Consider the following 27,039-nt stretch of genomic DNA (forward strand, 5'->3'; position numbering starts at 1 on the left):
TTCTATGGGGCTGTGCACATGTGCGTTGGTTTTCACGCATCACTTGAGCGTTGCGTGAAAATCGTAGCATGTTCTATATTCTGCGATTTTCACTCAGCCCTGGCCCCATGGAAGTGAATGGAGCTGCGTGAAAATCACATTGCATCCACAAGCAAGTGCGGGTGCGATGCGTATTTCACTGATCGTTGCTAAGAGATGTTGTTTGTAAACCTTCAGTTTTTTATCACGCGTGTGCAAAACACATTAAATCGCATTGCACCCATGTGATCAAAACTGAACGCGATTGCAGACAAAACTGAATTACTTTTTGCGAAATCAAGCATTTTTCACTGAATGCTTTTGCAACGCATCCGGACCTAATTCGCACACGCTCGTCTGCAAGGGGCCTCAGGCCTCTTTCACACGAGCGTGACGGATTGGCTCCGGATGCGTTCAGGGTGCGTTCAGTGAAACTCGCACTATTTTGCAAGCAAGTTCAGTCAGTTTTGTCTGCGATTGCGTTCAGTTGTTCAGTTTTTTCCGCGCGGGTGCAATGCGTTTTGATGCGTTTTTCACGCGCGTGATAAAAAACTGAAGGTTTACAAACAATATCTCCTAGCAACCATCAGTGAAAAAGACATTGCATTCGCACTTGACTCCAGATGCAATGTGTTTTTCACTGAAGCCCCATTCACTTCTATGGGGCCTGCGTTGCGTGAAAAACACAGAATATAGAACATGCTGCATTTTTCACGCAATGCAAAACTGATGCATGAAAAAAAAAATGCTTGTGTACATAGACCCATTGAAATGAATGGGTCAGGTTTCAGTGCGGGTGCTATGCGTTCATGTCACGCATTGCACCCACGCGGAAAACTTGCTTGTGTTAAAGGGGCCTTATCCTCACTTCCATAGGACGGCTCCATCCTATTCACTTGACTTGAAGTGAATGGGACAGAGGAACTGTAAATACACTGCTCGCCGCTGCGATGTTCAGCAGTTATATAGTGAGGAGAACTCAGTGCTTGTACAAGTGCCGCGTTCTCTTCATACAGGTTATCCAAGTGTCGGACCCCCGCTGATCTGATATCGATGTCATGTCCTGAGGATAGGCTATCAATTTTGTTAAAGCGGAGAACCCCTTTAATGCTGGATCATCCTTTCTTAGAACTCATTGGGGGGGATTTATCAAGACTGACGCTTTCTGCTCCGGTCTTGATATCCTCTGCGCTGCCATGGAATGCGTCTAAATTATGGCGAGACCCAGGATCTTACGAGGTGCATACTCCAAGAGTCTCTGCTGCTGGCCATGCCTTCTTCCCACACTCCTTTCATAAAAAGGGCGAGGGCATCATAAAAAAAACAAAAACAAAACATTTCTTAGAATATTTTACCAACGGTGTCACCAACACGCACACTTGCAACTTTTTAACACCACTTTTCTAGCACATACTAAATCCTAAATCTGACCATTGTGCTGCTCCTCTGTTCTTGATCCTACAAATTTAGGGACACGCCTAACTGTTCACCACATTGTTCTAAGAAAAGATGATCCAGCATTAATATTTCCTTGGTAATACAAGTATTTACTAAATACTTCATTTGATAACAGACAGGTGGGCACTTCCTTACCGGTGGGGGCAGGGCCCTCAACAGAGATTTGTTTGAATCGATTGCTCATAACTAACATATATATGTATATAACTAATATATACTCTCTATCATATAGAGAGAGAATATGCCACAACCAATATGGCTGACATTTTAACAGTCTGTCAATTTGTCACAGCTAAACCGTTGAACGATCACCAGCATATGATTACAATATAACTTTATAATTCTTGTAATAATAGTGTTCTACAACAATGCTAAGTGACTCATTACACACAGCTTCTACCTTAAATATGGCGCGCATAAAACGTCATTCTGACTTCCCATTCACAGAGCCACACCTAAGATGGCGTCGTTGGCGAGTTCCCGTGTGGTGAGATCTCGCGATAGTTGGTGGACGGAAGCAGCTGTGCCGCTGGTTGATGTTGCTGCTGCTGGAGCTGCTGGGACGTGAGAACAGGTAACGCCTCGTCCTGCGACTGTGAGGGGCCACTTGGTCCCACATGTTACCGGTACGCCGGAGAACCACAAGTTCCAGAATATGTCCTAACCTCTGGTATCTACAGTACAGTACATGCTGCTGGTATCCCACCCAGAATGCATTGCATTTCTAGTAATGCGTGTTTATAGTGGTGGATCTGCTGATGGCATCATACACAGTTATATAACATGTGCCAGTGGTTATATGTACTTATAGGACATACATGTAACAGACATGCTAATATCGTACACAGTTAAATGTGTAATACTGTAACATATAATGCATGCTTATAGGACATACATGATATCATACATAGTTCTATGTCCACAAAACACATAAAATAAACCACGCTTATAGTACATGCAGATAACAGATGTGCAAATATGATACCTAGTTATACATGTAATATAAAGCATGCTTATAGTACATACATGGCATATGTGTTGCTTATATCATACACAGTTATATGACATTTATCCTGGTATATCTGTAACACTATGGAACATGCTAATAGAACATATATGTATATTATATGTTATATATGTGCTGGTGACGTAGCACAGGGATGGCCAACCTGCGTCTCTCCAGCTGTTGTAAACTACAATTCCCACCATGCCCTGCTGATGGCTGTAGGCGGTCTGGGCATACTGGGAGTTGTAGTTCTGCAACAGCAGCATTTATGTTGCTGATGTCCGTTATTTTACCTACAGTTTTTACTGGTAATATATAAGGCGTGCTATGTACACATCACATACATGCTATTAATACTGTACATAGTTATACAGATTACATAGGGCATGCCTATACTCCAGATGCTGCAGATGTCACACACAGTTATAAGATCCTTAAAGGGAACCTGTCATCAACTTTATGTTGACCTCACTGACGGCAGCATACATTAGTGACAGAAATGCTGATGTCAGCAGTGGGTCACTCATGAGCTAAAAGTAAGTGGTTGCCGAGAACCAGCATCATAATCATTGCAGCCCAGACCTAGAAAAGAGTCAAATCTACCTGAGAAGAGTCCTGGTTATTCATAATCTCCTGTTCTCCCGCCCATCTGCTGATGATTGGCAGTTCTCTCCTAGAGAGAAGGGAGAAAACTAGGTAGAAGACATCGGTCATCAGCAGGAGAGCAGGAATTCATGAATAACCAGGACTCTTCTCAGGTGGTCGGGACTCTTTTCCAGGCCCAGTCTGCAATGATCGTGATGTTTATTCTCGGAAACCACTTACTGTTAACTTATAAATGACAGACCGCTGAAATCAACTCAGTTGATGACAGGTTCCCTTTAATGATACTGCATACATTCTGGTGGTCATCTATTAACACATAAACGCCACTTTTCAGATTTTTTCGCACAGCGTGTTTGCGCCAAAATCTGCAACTTTTCCCCACTCGCCCCACCTTTCCAGAGTTCCGAGAAAGAGAGGTGTAGTGTGGGCGAGGAAGCAGGACTGCTGGCCTGTCTCGTTCAACATTTTCTACACCAGTTTTTGGCGTAGAAAACGGCTTAGGCTTCTTTCACACTAGCTGCCGCCTTCTCCGGCGGGGGAACAGCCTGCCGGATCCGTGCTGCCGCTAGTGCAGACAGCTGGTCAACTGGGAGTTAGACCCCACCGATCACTTATTGATGACTAATGTTAAGCATGTGTTTTAAGTTCGGCGTTCGGGTTATCAGAGATTCCCATTTATGGATTGCGCTACCGCGGACTATAACGGAATTCTATGACGGCACGCACCACGGAAGCCTATAAGGCAGTACGTATCGCATTCCGTCCTAATAGAAGTCTATGGCCTGCATAGACTTCTATTATGATGGAATGCCTCTTATAGGCTTCCATGGTGCATGCCATCATAGAATTCCATTATGGGCCGTGGTAGCAGAATCCATAACAGGATTTTCTGATAACCCAAACCTTGGACGCCGAACTTGAAACACAAGTTCGCCCATCACTATTGATGACCTTTAAGTAGCTGCTGTGTTCTACTCCACAGACATCTTCCTTCCTTTTGCTGCTGTCTAGACAGTTTTTCATTCCATGCATGGACAGGCACTTCTTGGCATGATGCCAGGACTGTTTTTTTTTTAAGCCAATCTGATGTCTACCTTTGCTAGCGGTTCTCCTTTCATGCTGATTCATTGAAACAATGACTGAAATCTGCAGCCGCACCCCCCCCCCCCCCTTTATATACTGTTTTCCACGTTGACTAAAAGCTACTGAAAATCAATGATTCTTAGTTCCTAGACCTTACTGCAGTACAATGTGCTTCTCTCCTGCAGGCCATGGACAATGTGTTCATCCAGCACAGCGTTAAAGTCCTTCAGGCTCTCAATAAGCAAAGGGAAGATGGCCGATACTGTGATGCCACACTGGTCATAGGAAATCTCCACTTCAAAGCCCACTGGAGCATACTGGCTTGTAGCAGTCACTTCTTTCAGAGCCTGTATGGCGATGGGGGCTCCCCCAGCATCATCCTCCATGAACGGTTCTCTGAGGTCATCGGTCTTCTCCTGGACTTCCTGTACACTGGAGAGCTGGTTCTTTCACAGGAGAATGTGCAGAAAGTTCTTCTGGCATCAAAGGAACTCGCCATCTTTGAAGCAGTTGAGGTCTGTGAGAGGTTCCAGACAAAATGCTTCCAAAGTGAAGAGTATTTTCAAGAGTCTGGTGCAATGGAGACCTTAAATGGACACCTGAAGGAGGCGGAAGAATCTGACGGGGAGGAGGCTTTAAAGGGCATTTCAGAGCTTAGCAATGTCCTGGCCGATGCTGAAGTCCCCTCTGAACCAAGTAATGGTCAGGACAGTGGCCTGACCCTGCTGCAGGAGACAGTAGAGCCTTCCTCCCCTTCTTCCTTCCAGGAAAATCCAGATATCGGCACCGACAACATAGAACGCAGAGTCTTCAAGCGACTAAAAAGAGGGCAGAAGAGCGAGCAGTGCATCACTGCTGATGGCGGCTGCATGACGGTAGTATGCTTTGCCTTGAGGTTTTCAACAGAGCTTCTAAATAAAGGGTTTGAGAACCTGTACAAATATAATGCATCTCACAGCTGAGGGTTTGTGACTGCATCAGTCTAGATCAGTGATGGCGAACCTATGGCACGGGTGCCAGAGGTGGCACTCAGAGACCTCTCTGTGGGCACCCACACCCTAGAAAAAGTCTATGGTGTACCAATATGCCTTAGACTTTTCCTGCCATTCAGCAGCACAGGGCGCACTATGAACAGCACAGGCAGCACATAGAATGTAGGCAGGCTATTGTAGATAAATGATAAAGTACATGGAAGATATTCTATATTGTAGTATTCAAGGTAAATTGCTGTGTTGGCACTTTGCGATAAATAAATGGGTTTATGTTGCAGTTTGGGCACTCTGTCTGTAAAAGGTTCCCCATCACTGGTCTAGATGATCCTTTTTTTCAGTTTAGACTCCAGGCCAAGGCACTTGACCTACACTGATCCAATGTAGGAAACCAAGACACGTAATAATCTCAGCTCTTCTGATAGGCCGCCACATTGTCTCAGCCTGGAGTCCAGGTGGCTTACGCCATGTTCACATATGCGCTGTGAATTCTGGCAATCTGTCCTAGTGGAGGAACAGAATGCCGGGGTTCACTGTATCCAGCATAGCTGAATACCACTATGCACCGCTGGATCCCCATTCACTGTAATGGGATCCGTCGGGGATCTGTCAGCTTTCCGGCTTACATGCCCGATTCGTTGACCGGAGTTTACATTGCATATGTGAATAAAGCGTTATCTGGAGACTGCTAGACTGTAACATTAGCAGAGGTCTATCAGATGGGTGACACGTTTCTGTAGTGTGGCTGAAGAGCGAGGAGGAGCTGTATAGCATTGTTGCTGTGACTGCCTTTTCCAGCATTTAAAGGGGTTGTCTCACTTCAGCAAATAACTTTCTCTACATGATAAAGGCCAATACAAGGCACTTACTAATGTACTGCGATTGTCCATATTGCCTCCTTTACTGGCTGGATTCATTTTTCTATTACATTAGACACTGCTCGTTTCCATGGGTATGACCACCCTGCAATCCAGCAGCAGTGGTCATGCTTGCACACCGAATGAAAAAACACTGGCCTCTGTGTGGTCCCGGCCACCAGTGAAGCCGCTGCCTTTTCCAATAATGTAGAAGCACTACCACCACTGCTGGATTACAGGGTGGTCGTAACCATGGAAACAAGCAATGTATAATGTGATGTAAAAATGAATCAAGCCAGTAAAGAAGGCAATATGGACAGTCACAGTACATTAGTAAGTGTCTTGTATTAACTTTCTCTACGTGATAAATGCCAATGTTGAAGTGAGAGAACCCTTTTAACATCACCTGCATGACCACTGTCCCTTATGAGGCCGCATCTAGGAGCCGCAGCTAGCGGCTCCATGCTTCTCCACCAGTATGTGCATCGTCAATGATGGCACAGCGTGGCTCCTCATGACTTCCCAATACCTGCCCTGGAGAGAGGTAATAGGTTGGTAAGTATTTATGGAGCCACACTTGAAGGGAATGTGTCACCAGAAAATGATGTATTGTTTAAATCATGTTTTTATGTTAACCTCAAATTCTTTGAAAATATGTTTATGGTCTTTTTAATTTTCCATGTTGCTATATCTAAAAAAAAAATATGTATAAATCCTGCAGTTTTTGCACTGGCCACCAAGCCTAATAATAGGCACCACTTCTTGGTCTGTACAGATCACTTTACTGCAGTTATTTCCTTATCATTACTGGCAGGATTAGAATGACAGATATCAGCTATCTATAGTTAACACAGGATTCACCATTCACAATAGGTGATATTACAGCTTATCTACTGCCTCCTGAACATTGTGTCTATGGCCCATGGTGGTTGCTGTAAAGCTCAGGCAAGATGGCAGCTCCCATAATCCTATTTAGAAAATAGAATAAAAAATCTGGAATCAGAAAATAAAGACAGATGAGACAAAAAGAAGTTCTCACTATCTGGTTCTAACTGGCAGAAAAGAAATGTCAATGACACATTCCCTTTAAAGGGGTTGTCCAAGATGGGCAAAGTCTAAGAATAGCCCCCCAATTGCCTTAAATAAATAAAATAAAAATCTTTCCACTTTCTCTGCACCGCTGGTGTTAGTATATGGAACGTCACCACTGCAGCCACTCTCATTGTCCTTAGCTGTTGGACACTGAGGAATGTGATTGGCTGCAGTGGTCACATGCCATACACCAGCACATCACAGTGATTGTGTCCTTTTAATTAGAGAATGACATATGTGAGATCGTGTTGAATGTGGCTTGCGACCATCTCTCACATTTGTAAGGCTGAAAAAACACACGCATACATCCAGATCAGCCTGTTATCCGGCAAAGTTGATTTTGCTCTAAGGGGAAAGAATTCCTTCCCAACTCCAAATCAGAATAAGGCCTCATGCACACGGCCATAAGTGTTGTGTGGTCCGCAAAATAGGGATCCTGGCTGTGAGCATGCTGCAATCAGCTAAGAATTGAAAACGGACAGGGAAACTGTTAACCAGTGTCTCTTCTGATGTAGTGGGATTTGGAGGTGGATCAGATCCATGATGTCTTAGCAGAGGAGACAGATTACATTCAAAATGATGAGGATGAAGACTATGTCCTAGAGAAGACCCCAAACTCCAAGAAGAGGAACTGTGTGCCCAAGAAGATCGTCTCCTTAGAATCCTCATCTAATGACCCCACACTTGATGGCGGAGATCTGAAGAGCAAGAAAAACGCCAGCACCCCGGTGGAATGTCCTATATGTCACAAAAAATTTCTCAGCAAATATTATCTCAAAGTCCATAACAGGTAAGACAGAGATGTCAGGGTGGTGATGAGCTTAGTGGGTCTCCAGATCTGGTGATGTCCTGCCTCACTGCATGGGGCAGACCAGCCTTAAATCAGGGCCTGACTTATGCCATGTAAATGAGCTTTGTCAGCATTTTCAAAACTAGCAAAAAAGAAAGTACGGCACAGGCACCAGGAAACGCTCCCACTCAATTCACCAGATGTTCAGCTGGTGTGTCTCGTATGCGATGGTAGAGTTTACCATTAATGTGTACCGAGTCTTGTGCATGACACAGAATCAAACTACACTGGGTTTGTTTGCAGTCTATAACCATGGAGGCGCGTAGTTCTGCATAAGAGCTGCAGGCATAAAACTGTAGGAGCTTTATAATATGTTTTAGATGCATCAGAGCAGGGTTCTCAAACTCAGCCAGATACAGTCCTGATCAAAAGTTTTAAGACTACTTCAAAAATAGCAAAAAATCACATTTTACATTGTTGGATCTTAACAAGGTTCCAAGTAGAGCTTCAACATGCAACAAGAAGAAATGAGAGTGAGACAAAACATTTTTTGAGCATTCAATTAATTGAAAATAATGATTAAACTGAAGCAGGCTGTTTTTCAGCTGATCCAAATTTTAGGACCACATGCCTTTAAAAGGCCAAATCTGTACAAAGATAAGGATTCATTGTTATTTTCTGTCAGTTAGTCACACGTTGTGATGGCAAAGGCAAAAAAACTCTCCCTTTTTGAACTTGGTCGGGTTGTTGAACTGCATAAGCAGGGTCTCTCACAGCGCGCCATCGCTGCTGAGGTGGGACGTAGTAAGACAGTCATTTGGAATTTCTTAAATGATCCTGAGGGTTATGGAACAAAAAAGTCAAGTGGAAGACCCCAAAAAAATGTCATCAGCACTGAGCCGGAGGATCCAATTGGCTGTCCGTCAAGACACTGGACGATCCTTGACCCAAATTAAGGCCCTTACTGGTGCTGACTGCAGCCCCATAACCATCAGACGGCATCTGAGACTGAAGGGCTTCAAAAACTCATCTCCTTGAACGCCACAGAACTGCTCGTTTGGACTTTGCAAGAGAGCACCAAACATGGGACATTTAAAGGTGGAAGAAAGTTTTATTCTCTGATGAGAAAAAATGTAACCTTGATGGTTTCCAACGTTACTGGCATGACAAGCAGATCCCACCTGAGATGTTTTCTACGCGCCACAGTGGAGGGGGCGCCATAATGGTCTGGGGTGCTTTTTCCATCAGTGGAACAATGGAGCTTCAGGAAGTGCAGGGGCGTTAAACGGCCGCTGGCTATGTCCAGATGTTGCAGAGAGCATTCCTCATGACTGAGGGCCCTCGTCTGTGTGATAACGACTGGGTTTTTCAACAGGACAATGGATACAGTACACAATGCCCGCAGGACAAGGGACTTCTTCCAGGAGAATAACATCACTCTTTTGGCCCATCCTGCATGTTCCCCTGATCTAAATACAATTGAGAACCTTTGGGGATGGATGGCAAGGGAAGTTTACAAACATGGAAAATGGGAAACAGTTCCAGACAGTAGAAGGCCTTCGTGCGGCCATCTTCACAACTTGGAGAAATGTTCCCACTCACCTCATGGAAACGCTTGCTTCAAGCATGGCGAAACGAATTTTAGTGATAAACAATAATGGCGGAGCTACTCATTACTGAGTTCATGTTTGGAAGTTGGATTTCTGTTTTGGGCGTGTTTTTTTTTTGGAGGTGTGGTCCTTAACTTTTGATCAGCTGAAAAACAGCCTGTTTCAGTTTATTCGTTGTTTTCATTAAATTGAATGCTCAAAAAATGTTTTGTCTCACTCCCATTTCTTTTTGTTGCATGTTGAAGCTCTACTTGGAACCTTGTTAAGATCCAGCCATGCTAAATATGTATTTTTTATTTTTTTTTTGCCATTTTTCAAGTGGTCTTAAACTTTTGATCAGGACTGTATATGGGCTGTACATAGAAAGAATTTCCAGTTGACGGGCCTCAATAGCCACATATAACACATGTTGAGCACATACCTGTGTCGCAGTCACCACCCCGAACTTCACGTCAGCCGGCAACACCTGGGAATGATACCAAGAGCTCCCCTAGTACTGAGAACAGTGGGATGAGAGAGGTATCGCTACTTTTTTGTGGCATTCTAATTCGTTTTCAAAAGTAAATTTCACATTGATGGATAGCCCCTTTATTATTGGTTATCTGGGAAATAATATTGATGACCTATCCACAGGATAGGTCATCAATATCACATCGGCAGGGGTCTGACTCCCTGCACCCCCGCTGTTTAGCTGTTTTGGGTTGCAGCACAGTTGTGCTTGGGCCTGAGCTGCAACCAGGCCATGTGACTGATGTACAGTGAAGCAACTGGCCTCTAACAGCTTGATAGATGGGGGTCCCAGGTGTCGAACCCCCACAATCTGATATTGATGACCTATCCTGAGGATTAGTCATCAATATTAATTCTCAGATAACCCCTTTAAAATAGACTCCAGAATTAATACAGAACCCGAGACTAGATCCTAAATTTAATACAGACCCCAAAATTCATACACTCCTCCAGGCCAGCCCACAAATTAATACAGTACGCAAAATTTATACAGACCGCAGAACAGACTCCCAGTTTATACAAATGCTGAATTAAACCCCAAATCAGCCCCCAAATTAATACGGATCTCAGATTATTCCACAAATGTATACAGACCTCATAGCAGAGGGTTCCCTCCACCCCCCTACTTTCCCCGTTTGAGCTATTGCAGGCCACAGATAATTGCCCCGGGGGCTGCATACAGGCCACGTGTCTGAGACTCATGCATTAGAGCATAAAAGAATTGTTTTTAAAGTGTTAATACCCTTTTAAGTTAATATAAAAAAATTAAAAAAAAAAAAAAGCAAATCACATCACAGTGATGTAAAATGTATGTGTCCCTGGCTTTGTTCTTTTAAAGGGATTATCCCTAAAAAATCTTGTAAAGAAATTATAATCCGACATCATATAGTACATGACAAGCTCATTCTAATAAATTTAGCCCTGTACCTCACATGGATCCAGAGATCTCCACATTCATTGCTCTGCTAGATTTATATCAAGCTGATAGCTCAAGGGAGTGCCCTTTCTGCTGCAGCTCAGGGGGCGTGTCCATGCTCTCTATCACAGATCAGGAGGCAGATAAATGATGAAACGGAGCATGTGCGGCCTTCTCAGTGACTGGACATAGAAGTAAGAAACAGAACACAACAGGTGGCGCTATACGGATACGTTTTATAAAAGGGATTCTGTCATGAGATTTTAGCCCTATAAGCTAAACCTATGCCCATGTCCGTGCTAATAACATGAATCCTAAACAGGCCTTATCAAACCTGCTTGTGGCTCTATTAGCCCAAAAAACTGGTTTTTATAACCTGTCAATCGCCTACCTAAGGTGCTGCCAGGATCCTGCGGCGCATCAGGCTGAGCATAGTGCGCAGGCACCGGATCTGGCAGAGGGACAGGAGGATTGCAGAGACGGCGCTGAGGTGAGGAAGGCGGCACTGTAGACAGGGAGGGCGGCGGTTAAGACTGGGAAGGAGGCGCTGGGCACCAGATGGCCGGGCACCCTGTATTAACAGACGTCCCATTGGGCACTATAAAATCCATAATTTTATCTGTTTCTGGAAAAGTTGAGTGACCTCCAATATGGCTAGCGTTACTGCTTCTAGAGGGCTTGTGCAGCTGTCTGGGATTTGGGGCATGTAGTGCTGCTAGCTTGGCAGAATTGTCTTTCAGGAGAAAAAGCTGGGTATATATATAATATATAATGTGTATGTACAGTACAGACCAAAAGTTTGGACACGCCTTCTCATTCAAAGAGTTTTCTTTATTTTCATGACCTATGAAAATTGTAGATTCACACTGAAGGCATCAAAACTATGAATTAACACATGTGGAATTATATGCATAACAAAAAAGTGTGAAACAACTGAAAATGTCATATTCTAGGTTCTTCAAAGTAGCCACCTTTTGCTTTGATTACTGCTTTGCACACTCTTGGCATTCTCTTGATGAGCTTCAAGAGGTAGTCACCTGAAATGGTCTTCCAACAGTCTTGAAGGAGTTCCCAGAAATGCTTAGCACTTGTTGGCCCTTTTGCCTTCACTCTGCGGTCCAGCTCACCCCAAACCATCTCAATTGGGTTCAGGTCCGGTGACTGTGGAGGCCAGGTCATCTGGCGCAGCACCCCATCACTCTCCTTCATGGTCAAATAGCCCTTAAACAGCCTGGAGGTGTGTTTGGGGTCATTGTCCTGTTGAAAAATAAATGATGGTCCAACTAAACGCAAACCGGATGGAATAGCATGCCGCTGCAAGATGCTGTGGTAGCCATGCTGGTTCAGTATGCCTTCAATTTTGAATAAATCCCCAACAGTGTCACCAGCAAAGCACCCCACACCATCACACCTCCTCCTCCATGCTTCACGGTGGGAACCAGGCATGTAGAGTCCATCCGTTCACCTTTTCTGCGTCGCACAAAGACACGGTGGTTGGAACCAAAGATCTCAAATTTGGACTCATCAGACCAAAGCACAGATTTCCACTGGTCTAATGTCCATTCCTTGTGTTCTTTATCCCAAACAAGTCTCTTCTGCTTGTTGCCTGTCCTTAGCAGTGGTTTCCTAGCAGATATTCTACCATGAAGGCCTGATTCACACAGTCTCCTCTTAACAGTTGTTCTAGAGATGTGTCTGCTGCTAGAACTCTGTGTGGCATTGACCTGGTCTCTAATCTGAGCTGCTGTTAACCTGCGATTTCTGAGGCTGGTGACTCGGATGAACTTATCCTCCGCAGCAGAGGTGACTCTTGGTCTTCCTTTCCTGGGGCAGGTCCGCATGTGAGCCAGTTTCTTTGTAGCGCTTGATGGTTTTTGTGACTGCACTTGGGGACACTTTCAAAGTTTTCCCAATTTTTCGGACTGACTGACCTTCATTTCTTAAAGTAATGATGGCCACTCGTTTTTCTTTACTTAGCTGCTTTTTTCTTGCCATAATACAAATTCTAACAGTCTATTCAGTAGGACTATCAGCTGTGTATCCACCTGACTTCTCCACAACGCAACTGATGGTCCCAACCCCATTTATAAGGCAAGAAATCCCACTTATTAAACCTGACAGGGCACACCTGTGAAGTGAAAACCATTTCAGGTGACTACCTCTTGAAGCTCATCAAGAGAATGCCAAGAGTGTGCAAAGCAGTAATCAAAGCAAAAGGTGGCTACTTTGAAGAACCTAGAATATGACATATTTTCAGTTGTTTCACACTTTTTTGTTATGTATATAATTCCACATGTGTTAATTCATAGTTTTGATGCCTTCAGTGTGAATCTACAATTTTCATAGTCATGAAAATAAAGAAAACTCTTTGAATGAGAAGGTGTGTCCAAACTTTTGGTCTGTACTGTGTATGTGTGTGTGTGTGTGTATATATATATATATATATATATATATATATTTTGGAGAGAAATTGTCTTGAACTGGTTTAACACTTGTTATTGCTGTAGGAAACACACAGGAGAGAAGCCATTTGAATGCCAAAAGTGCGGGAAATGTTACTTCAGAAAAGAGAACTTGGTGGAGCACCAGGCCCGGAACTGTATGAGCCGCTCTGAACAGGTATGTCCAGGTGGCACGGTTTTCTTCAAGGGCTTCCGTCACTTTTTTCCACACGTCAGCAGCTGTCCATCATGGCATCCAGCTGGCATCTCCTTGTGTTCCGTAAAATAAAATAAAAAAGAGACTTTTTATAATATGTCAGTTTTTGCACCCAGAGGCTTGCCACCCCTTCCCCCATGCCTTATATGCCATGCCCCCACCGCTATGATGTACCGGCCAGGAAGCCCATCAAATCTCGCAGGATCGCATTCTGTACATGCGCAGTAAAGGGATGGAGACCATCAGGCATATGGGAAGCTACCTTCCCATTACTGCGTGTGTACAGAGTACGATCCCACAAGACTTCAGGGACTGCCTGGCTACTACATCACTTCAGTGGGGATGTGGCATAGAAAATTGGGGGGGGGGGGGGGGGCCCTCTGGGTGCAATGGTGCCACCCTTGTTGCACCCAGAGGGTATGTTACATATTATAAAAACTTTTTTTTTCTCTTAGGATTGATGGAGCACATGGAAATGCCAGAGGCGACATGGGACTCTGCTTACAAGTGCGGATGGACAGCTGCTGACTGTTTGACATGGAAAGTGATGACAGATGCCCTTTAACCCTTTCCCGAACTCTGCTGATGTTGCAGAGGCTGTGCCCACACCATCACCTGTGGGATCAACAGCTGACATCCCTGGGTAATGAAAACCGCTGCAAACCATCGTGGATGTCTGCATGCAGTTTATGATCATGAAATTAGCCTAATGCTCCAGAGACCCACAGCATGCAAAATACTAAACTGTAGTAGAAACCTTAAGATTTCTGCTGTGGTGGAAAAATCCAGTGTGAACATACCCTTGCACTTTAGATGCCATGGTTGATGACTGCTACAGCTAAAGATATAAACAATGGGACGGTGACTCTGTTACCCATCTCCATCTCTCAGAAAATTCCCCTGCCCAAACATGATTCCAAGGGATTTAGGGTATATTCACATGGTGTGGTCAAATGCACTACAATTCTGCGCCAGCTCACAGCAGGAGTCCCATTAATGGCGTAAAAGCACTAAGGCTAGTTTCACACTAGCAGCAGGGGAGTCCGGCAGGCTGTTCTGGCGATGAACAGCCTGTCAGATCCGTCCTGCCGCTAGTTCACGTGTTCTGCCGCTCCATCCCCATTGACTATAGCGGGGGCGGAGTTCCGGCGGCAGCGCATGGCGAGAGGCAGACGGACTAAAAGTACGACATGCAGTACTTTTAGTCCTGTCTTACCATTTTCTGTTTTCCTACTGCCCCTGGTCCCCGCTGTCAGCCCTCGGGGCTGCACTCAAATACTCCGTCCAGACTTCTGTACCGCTCTAACATAATGGAGAGGACTCGTCCACGTGTACAGCAGTAATAACAATGCATTTCCATGCAGCTCCAATCTCTGATAGCGGAGGAATAGGATGCAGTAGGGGGAAAAAAATAGCAATCTGGACTCCATATGTGCAGTACTACTCGTGTATTACTGTAGATTATGGTCCAAAATCGGGGTGACAGATTTTCTTTAAGACTTTAAGAATCCAAATCATCGATATTTTGAGAAATTGACCCCTACTCTCAATAAGGGTCTCAGTTTTTCCTTATTCATAGGCTACATCATATACCTTTTTAATATAAAAAAAATGTCTTAAGCCCAACAGATGAATGTCCAAGATGTGGTGAAGAACAGGCAGGTCTTGTACATCTGATTTGGAGATGCCCCAAGTTATTTAGGTATTGGTATTGACAGAGTTTTAGGAGTACAGATATATGATGATCCGGTAGTCTGTATATTGGGAGGAACAATTCATCTGAAGCTTCGAAAGGTGGAAAAACGGGCACTTTGTAAGTTCTTGTTCCAGGCAAGACTGCTTAGGCCAGGTCTACACGACGACATTTGTCGCGCAACAATTTTTATAATGGCAGTCTATGGTGTCGCACTGCAAAATGCTGCGACGCAACAGTCGCAGAAAAATCCATCTCGAATGGATTTTCTGCGACTGTTGCGTCGCAGTCGCAGCATGTTGCAGTGCGACACCATAGACTGCCATTATAAAAATTGTCGCGCGACATTAGTGCCGTCGTGTAGACCTGGCCTTATTCTGGAAAAATTGATTAAAAAGGATCGACCCCTGGTGTGTGAATGGAAAAATTCTGTGCTTAATATGATCAGAATGGAAAAAATAAGTTGTGATAACAAGGGAAGGAAGGGTGGTCTTGAACAAATATGGAATCAATGGTATTCTGGTATATAGGTTTTTATCCCCTTTTGTAAAAAAAAAAGTAGAATAGTTTTTTATTTTTATAATGTATTTGAAAAAAATTATATATATCTCCAAATGATCTTTAGAAGTCCACAAGAGGGCAAAGAAAAACCTAAAAATATTCCAAAAACAAGATGGTATAGAAAGGGGAAAAGAGACTGCCTGTTGTGTTTTGCAGCATCGTCTTTCACTTGTGTGACGCTCCCCGCTGCTGGTCACTGATGTTGCTCTCTAGCTCCTGCTTCACACTCTCATTTTGTTCCATTTCCATGCAGCTCAATAAGTCTGCAGAGGCTTCGGAATATCTGACCTTTAGTATTTTTTTCCAGGTTTTTAACTGTCCTTCTTGCAATGAGGTTTTTAAGAGAAAGATGGAATTGCGATTACATACGGTGTCGCACACGGGCGTGATGCCTTATAAGGTAAGTGGCCACTGAGTGTATTTATCTAGTATCTATTCTATGGACAGAGATATGAAAATACAGTAAAATACCTCTGATCCAGTAAAATTTTTACTACATACTATGATTTGTTTGTATATGGAAAATAATAATTAATATAAGTGACTTTTACTTATCACAGTAGGCAATTTTGCTGATGCAGTTTATTGAGGCTTTTTATAATGTATGTTATTACCTCTATTCCACCAGTAGGTGTCGCTGGGGATTTTTGGCCACTTTCACATGGTCAGTTTTGTAAGCCAAAGGCAGGAGTGGAACAGAGAAAAGGTTTAAAGGGATTCTGTCACCTCCGCCAACCCAAAATCGGATTTTAAAGCAGTCATGCAGCACAGCTTACCTTGAATCGGCTGTGCTCTTCATCTTGTAATCCGTCCAGTAGTTTAGGAGAAAAACTACTTTTATGATTATGCAAATTAGCCCTGAAGGTGCCCAGAGGGGCGTTATGTTCCCCTTAGTGTGCCCAGTGACGCCCCTCTTACAGTGCCCAGCCCGCCTTCCTTCAGAATGCCTAACCGCCCACAGCCTCTCATCCCTCTCCTCCCCCTCCCTCACGGCCGAACGAACTCTCGCGCAGGCGCAGTACCCACTGAGGGCTGCGCCAGTGCGATCTGCTGGAGACTGAGGGCAGGCGCTTCATCGTCGTCACTGGGCACGCGCCGAGCCCAGTGACGTCCGATGCTCGCTCTTCCCTCAATCGGCTCTAAGGGGAACATAACGCCCCTCTGGGCACCTTCAGGGCTAATTTGCATAATCATAAAAGTCGTTTTTCTCCTAAACTACTGTACGGATTACAGGATAGAAGAGCACAGCCGATTCAAGGTAAGCTGTGCTGCATGACTGCTTTAAAATCCGATTTTGGGTTAGGGGAGGTGACAGAATCCCTTTAAGGGCCCATTCACACAACCATATTTTTCTTTCCGCATCTGATGCGCAATTTTGCAGATCGGATGTGGACCCATTAAATGCTGACAGCAAAAAAAGGTAGAACATGTCTTATTCTTCTCCCTTTTTTCACCAGCAGAGGGCAGAGTTCATCTTTTATCTGAATTACAGAGAGCAATAAGTCACTTGTGGGATGAACAGTCATTGCATACTGTACATACGAATTTTTCATCACTCATTAACCCTTTAAATTACCTTTCTTTTTATCCAATGTATTTTCAGTGCTCTACATGTCCTCAGCAATTCATGCAGAAGAAACATCTTCAAAGCCACATGATAAAAATGCATGGAGAACCCAAACCTCATGCTGTGAGTATAATGCAGGAAAAGTCAAACTGTCCAGCAGCTCTGTGACTGCTGCGGGATTATCTATTACTCCAATCCATCAGAAGGTCACACAAAGACATGTATATGGAATTTGACTTGATATGGTCTTTCTAAGCGGCGTTGGATTTTAGTTTTTTTCCATTGATGGAAACATTGACCCAGGTTTAATCCTTAGGGTGCTGCCACACATGCACAGTTTTATGGTGTGTGTGTGTATATATGTATATGTATGTGTGTGTGTGTATATATATATATATATTTACCCCCCCAAAAATTTTACTTAAACTATTTTTGTACACACACTTTTTGGGGAAAAAACAAGCAGAAGAACACTAGCAGAAAGACCCGGTTTCTCACGGGTATATTTCATTTAATATTTGTGTGTGTCGTTAAGGCTACTTTCACACTAGCGCTTGATCGGATCCGTTCTGAACGGATCCGATCATATTAATGCAGACTGAGGCTCCGTTCAGTACGGATCCGTCTGCATTAATAACTTAGAAAAATTTCTAAGTGCGCAAGATGCCTGAGCGGATCCGTTCAGACCTTCAATGGGGGACGGATCCGCTTGAAGATTGAGCCATATGGTGTCATCTTCAAGCGGATCCGTTCCCATTGACTTACATTGTAAGTCTGAACGGATCCGCGCGGACAGCTGAACGCTGCAAGCAGCGTTCAGCTGTCCGCCTGGCCGTGCGGAGGCGAGCGGAGCGGAGGCTGAACGCCGCCAGACTGATGCAGTCTGAGCGTATCCGCTCCATTCAGACTGCATCAGGGCTGGACGGAGGCGTTCGGGTCCGCTCGTGAGCTCCTTCAAACGGAGCTCACGAGCGGACCGACGAACGCTAGTGTGAAAGTAGCCTAAGATATCGACAGTATCCCCCATAACAGTGTACCTCTACAGTGCCCCGCCTCCTTAAAATGTGATCTCCACAGCAGCCCATCCCATCCCCTTAACTTTGACCTTCACAGCAGCCCGCCCCTTTAACAGTGAGTTTCACAGCACCCCACTCCCTTCACAGTGACCTCCTCAGAGACCCTCCCGCCTAACAGTGACATATACAGCACCCAGCCCCTTAACGCTGACCTCCATAGGGGACTGTCCCCTTATTTGTGACCTCCACTGTTCCCTGTCCCCTTAACAGAGACCTCCACATCACCCGTTCCTTTAACAGTCACTGCCAAAGTACCCCGCTTCCTTAAGTGACGTCACTGTACCCTGCAACCGCGGTGCCCGCCCCTTTAACAGTAATCTCTACAGCGGCCTGCCTCCTTAACAGTAACATCCACAGTGAACGCTCCTTTTAACAGTGACCTCCACAGCAGCTGCCCTTGTAAGGCTAGGGTTACACGACTACATGTGTCACGCAACAATTTTTATAATGATGGTCTATGGATTTTTCTGACACTCGCGTCAGTCGCAGCATGTTGCAGTGCAACACCATAGACTATTATTATAAAAATTGTCGCGCAAAATCAATGTCGCAGTGTAGTTGTGCCCTATGTGTGATGCGACTTATTGTCGTCATGTAGCCCTAGCCTAAAGCTGACCTGCAGCAGCGAAGAAAAATGGCTGGATTGTTATGAAAACCTGGAGTAAAACTGTGTGTATGGCAGTTGGGATATGAAGAGAAATACTTGCAGGCTTGTATTGGCTAATGCAGGTCATTTTTTGGGAATATATCAGGAACGGTACGTCCTAGAGAGTTGAGGTCTAAAACCTTCCCGGACAACTGATGTACCTGTGTGCCAAATTTGGTGAAGATTGGTCTAGTCATTTGGTCGCGCATAAAGAACAGACAAAGAGATGTTCAGACAGAAACCCATTTTTATATATATATATATATATATGATTTATATTAGCAGAAGGACCCGTCTTCGCACGGGTATATTTAATCTATTTAATTTTAAGTTTGTGTGTCGTTAAAAGATATCAACAGTTTCCCCCATAACAGTGACCTCTACAGCACCCCGCCCCACTGTCTGCTGAGCTGTGTATCTAATCCTATCCTGTGTGATGCTGTCTGCTGAGCTATGTATCTAATCCTATCCTGTGTGATACTGTCTGCGGAGCTGTGTATCTAATCCTATCCTGTGTGACACTGTCTGCTGAGCTATGTATCTAATCCTTGCTAACCTGTGTATCTAATCCGATCCTGTGTGACACTGTCTACTGAGCTGTGTATCTAATCCGATCCTGTGTGACACTGTCTATTGAGCTGTGTATCTAATCTTATCATGTGTGATACTGTCTGCTGAGCTGTGGATGTCGTTGTGTAGTCCTAGCCTAAAGCTGACTGATAGCAGTGAAGAAAAATGGCTGGGTCGTTTTGTATTGGCTAATGTAGGTGATTTTTTTTGGGGGAATATCTCAGGAACGGTACGTCCTAGAGAGCTGAGACCTGGTCTAAAACCTTCCCGGACACCTGATGTACCTGTGTGCCAAATTTGGTGAGGATCGGTCCAGTCGTTTGGTCGCACATAAAGAACATCTGGGAAGTCGGAACATATCTCCACAATGACATTTTAAAATATCTGTGCAGAGATGGCAGCTGCATGCTAATCGTACAACTGTGGAAGACGGGAACCCGCTGTCCTTAGACCAGACAGTCCCCACCTTCCCATCACAATATACACAATACATTTAGGGAGCGCAGTAAAACTTTTTTACTGTTAAAACTGTTTTAGCATACCCAGATCACTCTGCAGTGAGGTTGTACAGCGCTGTACATCCTCTCTGGGGGCTGTATTTTCCCTGTATCCTGGGTTGGTATGTCAGCCCAAGGTATAGGAGAAATCGGCAATAAAATAAAAACAAAAAAGTGTAAAATAAACTAAAATATAAAAAGTTTTATAAAAAATAAAAGGGATTTCAGATGTTAAAGCCCCTTTTCCTCATCGGGCCATTTATTATTGTACAAAATAGACAAAAAAATTAAATTGGGTATTGCTGCATCCTTAACAACCTGCGCTATAAAAATATCACATGATCTTCTCCATCAGGTGACCACCATAAAAAAAAAAAAAAAAAAAATTGCCTTTGACAGAACAGACATTTTTTTGGTCACCTCACCGTAAGCGATTAAAAAGTTGTATGTACCCCAAAATGGTAACCATGAAAATGTTGCCTCATCCTGAAAAAACAAGCCCTCACAGAAGACGATCAGCAGAAAACTAAAATTATGGCTCTCAGAAAATGGCAACACAAAAAGATTTTATTTTTTTCAAACTGCTTTTATTGTGTTGTGAAAGTAGCAAAATTACGGCCAACTGGTTTAGGACTGGCTCTCATCTCACCTTGGTACCAGCTAGATGAGACAACCTTTTAAGGGAAGTCACTGGGAGCAGCGCTGTAATAGTAATCTCCGTTCACTCTCGTTGACGGTGTTGTGGGGTACTAACCTCCAACAGCTGATCGACAGGGGTGTGGGATGCCGGCTTCCTGCCGATTAGCTAGTGATGGGCTATACTGAGGATAGGCCATCACTTGAACAAACAAGGTTGGACAGCTCTTTTGAAATAATTTCACTTTGTTTTTTGAAACTTAAAAAAATAATAATAATATGGAGGTCTGTGGGAGAAAACACCAGGCGATCAGAGAATAAATGCTAGAGCATGCTTCGATTTGAAAAAATAAAATTGTACAAATAACACACTTAAAGGTTGAAAACCACCACTGTATTTACTGTTTTCTATAGACTTCCATGTAATATCTAGAGCTGGCTTTTTTTACTGAAAAGAACGCCAGAAAAAATGCACGAAAAACTGTAAAATGGCCCAGAAACAACAAAAATCATGTGTTACACCAACCCTTAAGGAGTTTTCTGGGCTGTAGATATTGAGCTATCCTTAGATCATCAGTATCCGATCAGTGGGGGACTGACTTTAGATCTGCAGGGTATTGCCACTTTATTAACCCATCTAAATTCATATATATTAAAGATCATGCACCCTGGTCCCGAAAATGGTGCACTGTGTGTAGGCGATGGATTCACGGTTATGCTTGCTCCAGGTTGTCTCCTTATATGGCAAAGTAAATGTAGATTTCCAAAACGGAGATTTGTTTTACACCCACAGTCCACCAGAGGGCAGCAGTCGGCACCATCTGAAAACCTTTCAGAAATGTACGTATTCCTGAAGCGAGGAATATGGCAATACCCATAGTAGCCTGCTGGGAGTTGTAGTTTAGACACAGGTTGAATCTACTGCTTTTTGGATTGAGATTTGTTTAAATTGACAGTATTCTGTTGCAGTGTCCAACCTGTGGGAAATGCTTCTTCACCCGGACAGAGCTGCGTCTGCACGAAGCTTTTAAGCATCGGGGAGAGAAGCTTTTTGTCTGCGAGGAGTGTGGTCACCGAGCCTCGAGCAGAAGCGGATTACAGATGCATATCAAAGCTAAACACAGGTCAGCACCCTATGTCTTAAAGGGAACCTGTCATCAACTTCATGCTATCCATACTAACTGCAGAATGAAGTAGAGACAGGTGAGTTGATTTCAGCGGTCTGTCATTTAAGAGTTAAAAGTAAGTGGTTGCCGAGAACCAACATCACAATCATTGCAGACTGGGCCTGGAAAAGAGTCCCGGCCGTCTGAGAAGAGTCATGGTTACTCATAAATTCCTGCTCTTCCTGCCCACCTGCTGATGACCAATGTCTTCTACCTGGTTTTCACCCTTTCTGACTAGGAAAGAACTGCCAATCATCAGCAGATTATGAGTAACCAGGACTCTTCTCAGGTAGATTTGACTCTCTTTTTTTCCAGGCCGCGGCTGCAATGATTAAGATGCTGGTTCTCAGCAACCACTTCCTTTTAGCTCATGAGTGACACACCGCTGACATCAGCATTTCTGTCACTATTTTATGCTGCCTTCAGTGAGGTCAACATAAAGTTGATGACAGGTTCACTTTAACACATATTGTTCTTATCCCATGAGGTGAAGGGCAGGCTTAAAGGGATATTCTCATTCATTGAGGTGCAGGTCTCAGTTCTTTGGCTTTGCCATACGTTTCTGAGATGGGTATACCCCTTTAACTGCTGATAATGCATGTGTGAGCAGTACAGGATCCTCGTAAGCTGCACGGGTTTTTTAATGTTGCCTGTGATGCTTGTTGGGTTGCAGCAGATTTACATTGACCATCATGACGGGTGACTGTCTCATTGTCTTCTGGATTTAAATGTAGCTAGTTATACGTTGTGCTTGTTAAAGCTCCTTAATTACCTATTAACATAGGTTTTTCTCAGGTTGCTTGTAGTTTTTAATCTATAAGCTTTGGTGAGCTGATTTCAAACAAACAAAAATAGTTGCAGTGTAAAGCATGGTGGATGAAACCACATTCTGAATTACTGATTTCAAAGTAACACGATGCAGATAAGTTGGAACCACTGATTGTTGTCATGATTTTGGAGGGGGGGTTAAAATATCAATGGTATATTAGTGAATGTCTCCTTCTCTTTCCTATAGAAATGAACGTCCATTTGTATGTGAATTTTGTCACCACGCCTTCACCCAGAAAACCAACCTCAATATGCACCTGAAGACACACACAGGGGAGAAACCCTTCCAGTGTCACCTGTGTGGCAAGACGTTCCGAACACAAGGTAAGAGACCAGTAAACAGTCAGAGGCCGTTCGCGGCCTGCTATTTTTGGCGGATGTTTTCATCCACACGACGGGGCGATGCCGCGGCCGAGCAGGGATCTGGAGTGACACAGGTGCCAAGGAGCGGGGTAAGTATGATCTATAGGAGGGGCCCGAGGCATTGTGGGGGTCATTTTTAGAATTGGATAATCCCTTCAACATCTTGACAAAAGAAGCTCAAATGTGCGCTAGTTTTTGTAGTTTGTTTCCCATTGGGCTCAAGATGATGGAAAACTACAAATCTCAGTTTGCCAACTAAACCAGTACATTCTGGGAGTAGTAGTTTTAGATCAGTTGGAGAACCACTGGTTGATGGGTTATGTGACTTAGGACAGGATTGTACCTCCATCCATGTAGTAGTCTGCGATTCACCTTCATTAGTCGTGTTTTTTTATTTTATATATATATATATATAAATTTTTATTTTAGTTTTTTTTTTACATGTACATGTTCATTTTGTGGTTTCAGCTAATGTTCATTATATTCATGCGTTGTACTTGTCTCTATACCTTATTATTTCAGCCAGTCTACTCAAACATAACCGGACACACACAGGGGAACGACCATTCAGCTGTGAATTTTGTGAGCAGCGCTTTACAGACAAGACCCCTCTCCTGCGACACATCGCCAGCAGACATCAGGAAGGGAGACCGTACTACTGTCAAGTCTGTGGCAAGACATTCAAAGGTAAAGATCATAGTATAGAAAGCTTACTATGCAATGGTGGCTTATTCCTTTTTCTCACCGTGCTTCATTCTCTCCCCCTGTAGCGGCGGAACAGTTGCGTGTTCATGTGGCCAGACATCGTGGGGTTCGGAAATTTGAGTGCACGGAGTGTGGGTACAAGTTCACACGGCAGGTGAGGATACAGTCACTGACAGTAAAATGGGTTTTCTACTGCATGTATTGAAAAGATGTGGAACTGGAAACTGTAAAGTGAAATTCTGTCAAAAATAACATCAAAGTCTCAGTAGTGCAGCCTCACACTTAGGTTATAGGTCCCATGTAAGGCTCTTTTCACAATGCACCTGCAGTGTCAGCCTAGGGTTTCCTGTGGGAGGATTTTGCAATGGAAACCTCAGTCTAAGGCCTCAAGCACACGGCCGTTGTTTTGGTCCGCATCTGAGCCGCCGTTTTGGCAGGTCGGATGTGGACCCATTCACTTCAATGGGGCTGCAAAAGATGCGGACAGCACTCTGTGTGCTGTCCGCATCCGTTGCTCCGTTCCGTGGCCCCGCAAAAAGAAAAATATATATAACATGTCCTATTCTTGTCCGTGCATTGCGGACAAGAATAGGCAGTTACATGTAAAGGCTGTCCGTGCCATTCTGCGAATTGCGGAACGCGCACGGACGCCATCCATGTTTTGCGGACCGCAAAACACACCATGGTCATGTGCATGCGGCCTAACGCTGAGGATAGTGATTGGCTGCAGCAGTGACTTTCCATATGACTGCACATTACCAGAGGACAGTGATTGGGTCCACTGGTCACATGCTATAATACTAAAATGTCACCACTGCAGTTTGTAAACAAGCATGACTGGACCAGCACCACAGAGGAGAGCAGTGGCGAATCACCCTGTTCTCCACTGCTCTCCTCTGTGGTGCTGGTCCGGTATTTAACAATATTTTTATATTAAGCAATTGTAGCCTCAGCAGTGCCACCGCCCCCTTGCGTCACCTGACTAATCAACATGCCACAAGGAGGAAGTACCACCGCTGTGGCCAGTGATTGGCTGCAGCAACTGCCAAACTGGATGTTGACATGCAAGGAGTGGAGCCCTGCAGGGTGTAATAGGGTCTATGGCTTTGTTTCATGTATACACCAGTAATATGGTAAATGCAGTCAGAGTATGGAAAGAACCCAAGATATTAAATTTGTTTCTTAAGGCTCACCTCCGACGACATATGGAAATTCACAACCGTATTGAAAATTACAATCCGCGCCAAAGAAAGCTACGTAATCTCATAATTGATGAAGAAAAAAGCATGGTCATCGGATTACAGAACACCCATGAGCTAGACGTCGGATCAGCAGAGATCATAGTGGAGTCTATTACATCCAGCACTCTGCCGGAAGTGGTGACAGAGCAGAGACTGTGCACAGACGATGGGTTCCCAGCTGAAGTCATGGAACAGTCTATCATCATCACTGCCACCGCCATCCCTATTGATGAGTGTGAGACGTGATCTGTGCCCCCACAAAGACTATGCTTTTTTATTTATTAGGTCATGTATTTTATTACCAAATAAACAATGTGGAACTCAGTCAGAATCTACAGAAAGAAGCACACATATGCTCCTTCACTGTAGAACTAAATGCAGTGTCCATGTGGCTGTGGCTGGTACTGCAGCTCAGTCCCCCATTATGCCTCATGAATTGCTGGCCTCCATTACATCTCTGCAGAGGTTGTTACCTAGCCTTCGCTGACTGCTGGATTTCAAATTTACATAGTTATCTATTAAGAAGTCTCTTCATATAGCTAGACTGCTTTGTGTTCAGGGTCCTGAAAAAGCTAGGTGACAACACTGCGCAGCTGCATTGATGACAACAGATTATGTGCTATGAGTCACATAATGTGTCAGGGCAGTATTGTATATTGTATAACCCCGACCCAATCACTGCACTGCAGAGATCATTACCCAGCTGTCCCGGACCGCAGAATGTGAGATCTCCAGTATAGTAGAATACCTAGTTGGATTTGCTAAGGAGGAGCCTGGAAAAGCTGAGTAAGAATCCCAATGACAAATCCTTCGTACTGTAGCATAGTAGATTGATTCATCATTCAGACTCCCAGGAAAGCTGAGTAACAAATTAAGGGAACCTGTAATAAAGACTGCTAAATAAATCCTTCACTTAAGGCCTCATGCACACGACCGTTGTTTTGGTCTGCATCCGAGCTGAGTTTTGGCGGATGGCATGCAGACCCATTCACTTCAATGGGGCCACAAAAGATGCGGACAGCACTCTGTGTGCTGTCCGCATCCGTTGCTCCGTAAAAAAAAAAAAAATATATATATATATATATATATATATATATATATATATATATATATAACCTGTCCTATTCTTGTCTGTGCTTTGTGGACAAGAATAGGCAGTTATATTAAAGGCTGTCCGTTCCGCAAATTGCGGAACGCAAAACACACAACAGTCATGTGCATGAGGCAGTCTCCCAAATAGTGCCATAGCTAGGCAGATTTGTCATCCGAGGTCCTGGGAAAGCTGGGTAGCCTGCACATTGTAAGGGTAACAGTATATATATCTTGTGTACAGCTCAACGAGACGTGTAATCCAGCTTTCCAACACTGATGAATGTCATATTTGCCTAGAGAGTGAGAATTTCCTCCTGCCTACACAGGTAAACTTGACAATCAGACACCTAGGAAAGCTGGGTAACAGTGCCCTTTTACTGTATAGTATACCTACACACACACACGTATGTGGTGTGTACAGGCATGGTCAAAAGTTTTGAGAATGACACAAATATTAGTTTTCACAAAGTTTGCTGCTAAACTGCTTTTAGATCTTTGTTTCAGTTGTTTCTGTGATGTAGTGAAATATAATCATTTCATACGTTTCAAAGGATTTTATCGACAATTACATGACATTTATGCAAAGAGTCAGTATTTGCAGTGTTGGCCCTTCTTTTTCAGGACCTCTGCAATTCGACTGGGCATGCTCTCAATCAACTTCTGGGCCAATTCCTGATAGCAACCCATTCTTTCATAATAACTTCTTGGAGTTTGTCAGAATTAGTGGGTTTTTGTTTGTCCACCCGCCTCTTGAGGATTGACCACAAGTTCTCAATGGGATTAAGATCTGGGGAGTTTCCAGGCT

At 44.0% G+C, this 27,039-nt stretch overlaps 1 protein-coding gene across 1 annotated transcript; it reads left to right on the plus strand.

Annotated features, from left to right (window-relative positions):
* Positions 1 to 1,986: 1,986 nt before the first annotated feature.
* LOC122945089 (telomere zinc finger-associated protein-like) lies at positions 1,987 to 25,466 on the plus strand. The gene is made up of 11 exons (XM_044303953.1): positions 1,987 to 2,050; positions 4,357 to 5,046; positions 7,625 to 7,899; positions 13,443 to 13,554; positions 16,155 to 16,247; positions 17,451 to 17,537; positions 21,809 to 21,963; positions 23,021 to 23,157; positions 23,719 to 23,883; positions 23,967 to 24,055; positions 25,089 to 25,466. Exons 2-11 carry the CDS (start codon positions 4,360 to 4,362, stop codon positions 25,386 to 25,388), a joined length of 2,100 nt encoding a protein of 699 aa, XP_044159888.1. The 5' UTR covers positions 1,987 to 2,050; positions 4,357 to 4,359; the 3' UTR covers positions 25,389 to 25,466.
* Positions 25,467 to 27,039: the final 1,573 nt, after the last annotated feature.

The sequence above is a fragment of the Bufo gargarizans genome, chromosome 8, assembly GCF_014858855.1.
Source record: "Bufo gargarizans isolate SCDJY-AF-19 chromosome 8, ASM1485885v1, whole genome shotgun sequence".
In the NCBI taxonomy this organism is placed as follows: domain Eukaryota; kingdom Metazoa; phylum Chordata; class Amphibia; order Anura; family Bufonidae; genus Bufo; species Bufo gargarizans.

Bases quoted from the DNA above. Each gene is read 5' to 3' on its own strand.
- LOC122945089 (XM_044303953.1), top strand. From the start codon at position 4,360: ATGGACAATGTGTTCATCCAGCACAGCGTTAAAGTCCTTCAGGCTCTC. The intron at 5,047-7,624 runs GTAGTATGCTTT...CTTCTGATGTAG, and splicing joins CTGATGGCGGCTGCATGACG to TGGGATTTGGAGGTGGATCA. The intron at 17,538-21,808 runs GTGAGTATAATG...ATTCTGTTGCAG, and splicing joins GAGAACCCAAACCTCATGCT to TGTCCAACCTGTGGGAAATG.